General features: G+C 39.8%; 2 protein-coding genes across 2 annotated transcripts; one reads left to right on the top strand and one right to left on the bottom strand.

The window, feature by feature from the left end:
* Window positions 1–322: 322 nt before the first annotated feature.
* On the bottom strand, window positions 323–788 carry LOC137636289 (histone H4). Its single transcript, XM_068368715.1, has one exon. It carries the CDS (start codon window positions 748–750, stop codon window positions 439–441), a length of 312 nt encoding a protein of 103 aa, XP_068224816.1. The 5' UTR covers window positions 751–788; the 3' UTR covers window positions 323–438.
* A 577-nt stretch (window positions 789–1365) lies between these two features.
* On the top strand, window positions 1366–1877 carry LOC137636288 (histone H3). The gene has a single exon (XM_068368714.1). The coding sequence runs from the start codon at window positions 1413–1415 to the stop codon at window positions 1821–1823; it is 411 nt and encodes a 136-aa protein (XP_068224815.1). The 5' UTR covers window positions 1366–1412; the 3' UTR covers window positions 1824–1877.
* The last annotated feature ends 623 nt before the right edge of the window (window positions 1878–2500 follow it).

Here is a 2500-nt window from a genome sequence, read left to right as displayed (position 1 = left end):
AAATTAATCATTGAGATTATAATATACAATCCCAATTCAAGCGATTCCTTCCAACCAGATCCAACAGTGGCTAAAAGACTAAAAAAACACCTTTATTGATTCACATGGAAAAAAAAAAAAATATAATAACATCCTTTTCCAAATAGATTGATAGATAGACAGATAGATAGATAGATAAATAGATAGATAGATAGATACATAGATAGATATAGGCATGCTTAATGTACTTGTTCATTGGCTACAGAGCGACATTATAGGCTTATTCCTTTAGAGGGGCAAATAGTGTGTATTTCAGTCAAAAGATTCTTTCTTATAGAAGTGATTTGTGGACCTAAAAAGGTCCGGGTTTAGGTGAGACAAACAGTCCTCCCTTTGCAAGGATTGCAAGCAGGATTCTTGCTTGTCTGTAGGTCTTAGATAACCTTGCAAAGAAGGCATCTAACCGCCGAAACCGTACAGGGTACGGCCTTGGCGTTTGAGGGCGTAGACGACATCCATGGCAGTGACAGTCTTCCTCTTGGCATGCTCGGTGTAGGTGACAGCATCCCTGATGACATTTTCGAGGAATACCTTCAGAACACCACGGGTTTCTTCGTAGATGAGGCCAGAGATACGTTTGACACCACCTCTGCGGGCCAGACGACGAATGGCAGGTTTTGTGATACCCTGGATATTATCACGAAGTACTTTACGATGACGCTTAGCGCCACCCTTTCCGAGTCCCTTTCCTCCCTTGCCACGTCCAGTCATGATGCTAGTGTGAGAGCAAATGATACTGGCCCGGTCGGATTTTTCGGTTTATAAAGGCGTGTGCGTGCGTTAGAGCAAAAGGGGGGCCTCATTTCTTCAGGGTGTAGATTTGTTAATAGTTTCTGTTAGTTTCTGTTGTTGATTTTGTGATTGTTTTGTTGTGATTGAGTGAGTGTGTGTTTGTATTAATGTTAAGTGTGTCTGAGTTTGCCATTGAATGTGTTGTTGATTTTATATTGAATATTTCTAAATGTTGAGCTTCACGTTCTGAGAATCGGCTTGTGAGTTCTGGCGAGAGACCAATGGGGAATGAGGATCGCTGTGACGTCACACCACTGTTCATTATTTCTCAGTTAACATGAATTTTTGTTGTGTGATTGTATGTTAGTGTGTGTCGATTTTGTAAATGTTTTGTTGTTCGTTTGTGGGCCTGAGTACATATTATTAGTTTGTGTGTCTGTATGTGTGTTTTGTTGTGTTTCCGATTTTATATGTATTATTTCTTAATGTCGAGCTTCAGCATTTGAAAAACGGCTTGTAACTTCGGCCCACTGACCAATGGGGAGTGCAGATGCCTGTGACGTCACGTAGGAGGGTATAAAAGGCGAGAAATCGAGGGCGGAAAAATCATTTGCGTTTGTTCACTCAAATCGTAAGCAACAATGGCTCGTACCAAGCAGACCGCCCGTAAATCCACTGGAGGAAAGGCTCCCCGCAAGCAGCTTGCAACCAAGGCTGCTCGCAAGTCTGCTCCTGCTACAGGAGGAGTCAAGAAACCCCATCGTTACAGGCCTGGTACCGTTGCCCTCCGTGAGATCCGTCGCTACCAGAAGAGCACTGAACTTCTCATCAGGAAGCTCCCCTTCCAGCGTCTGGTGCGTGAAATCGCCCAAGATTTCAAGACTGACCTTCGTTTCCAGTCCTCTGCTGTCATGGCCCTTCAGGAAGCCTCTGAGGCTTACCTCGTCGGCCTCTTTGAAGACACCAACTTGTGCGCCATCCACGCCAAGAGAGTCACCATTATGCCCAAGGACATCCAGCTGGCTCGCCGCATCCGTGGAGAGAGAGCTTAAGTTGTTACTTAACCCCTCACTCTAACAAAAATCGGCCCTCTTTAGGGCCCAAAATCTCTTTTTATAAGAAAAGTTGACATTGACAAATCCAACAAAACATTCATTCCTTCCTTCCTTCCTTCCTCCCTCTCTGATTTAAATACGAGATGAAATAATCCTTACAACTCTTATGTACCTTTATTCCCTCATGAATCTATGTTGTCCAATCAATCAATGAAACTGCTTGTTCTCTTTCAAGTTTGCCTCGAAATAAGTGGTGTCTCATGAACATTTTATACATACATATACAATCATACATTGTAAATAAATACCTACATATGAAATTGATGAATGTGCTATTTAGCTATATCTATATCATTTTCGTGAAATTGCATCTTCACTATTCATGCTTGCTGCAAGTATTGGTTTACACCCATCTGTTTCTATCTATCTATCTATCTATCTATCTATCTATCTATCTATCTATCTCTATATCTTTCTATCAATAACGAAATATAGTTATCCAGTAATATTGGAAAATAAATACATTAATATTATATTAGAAAAAGACATGAAAAATATAACACTCGTAATAAAAACAATAATAATAATAATAATAATAATAATAATAATAATAATAATAATAATAATAATAATAATACTAATACTAATACTAATACTACTACTAATAATAATAC

The sequence above is a fragment of the Palaemon carinicauda genome, unplaced genomic scaffold (assembly GCF_036898095.1).
Source record: "Palaemon carinicauda isolate YSFRI2023 unplaced genomic scaffold, ASM3689809v2 scaffold2672, whole genome shotgun sequence".
In the NCBI taxonomy this organism is placed as follows: Eukaryota; Metazoa; Arthropoda; class Malacostraca; order Decapoda; family Palaemonidae; genus Palaemon; species Palaemon carinicauda.
Note: the sequence above shows the minus strand (reverse complement) of the source record. Positions and strands in the feature narration are given on the sequence as shown.

Bases quoted from the DNA above. Each gene is read 5' to 3' on its own strand.
- LOC137636288 (XM_068368714.1), top strand. From the start codon at position 1,413: ATGGCTCGTACCAAGCAGACCGCCCGTAAATCCACTGGAGGAAAGGCT.
- LOC137636289 (XM_068368715.1), bottom strand. From the start codon at position 750: ATGACTGGACGTGGCAAGGGAGGAAAGGGACTCGGAAAGGGTGGCGCT.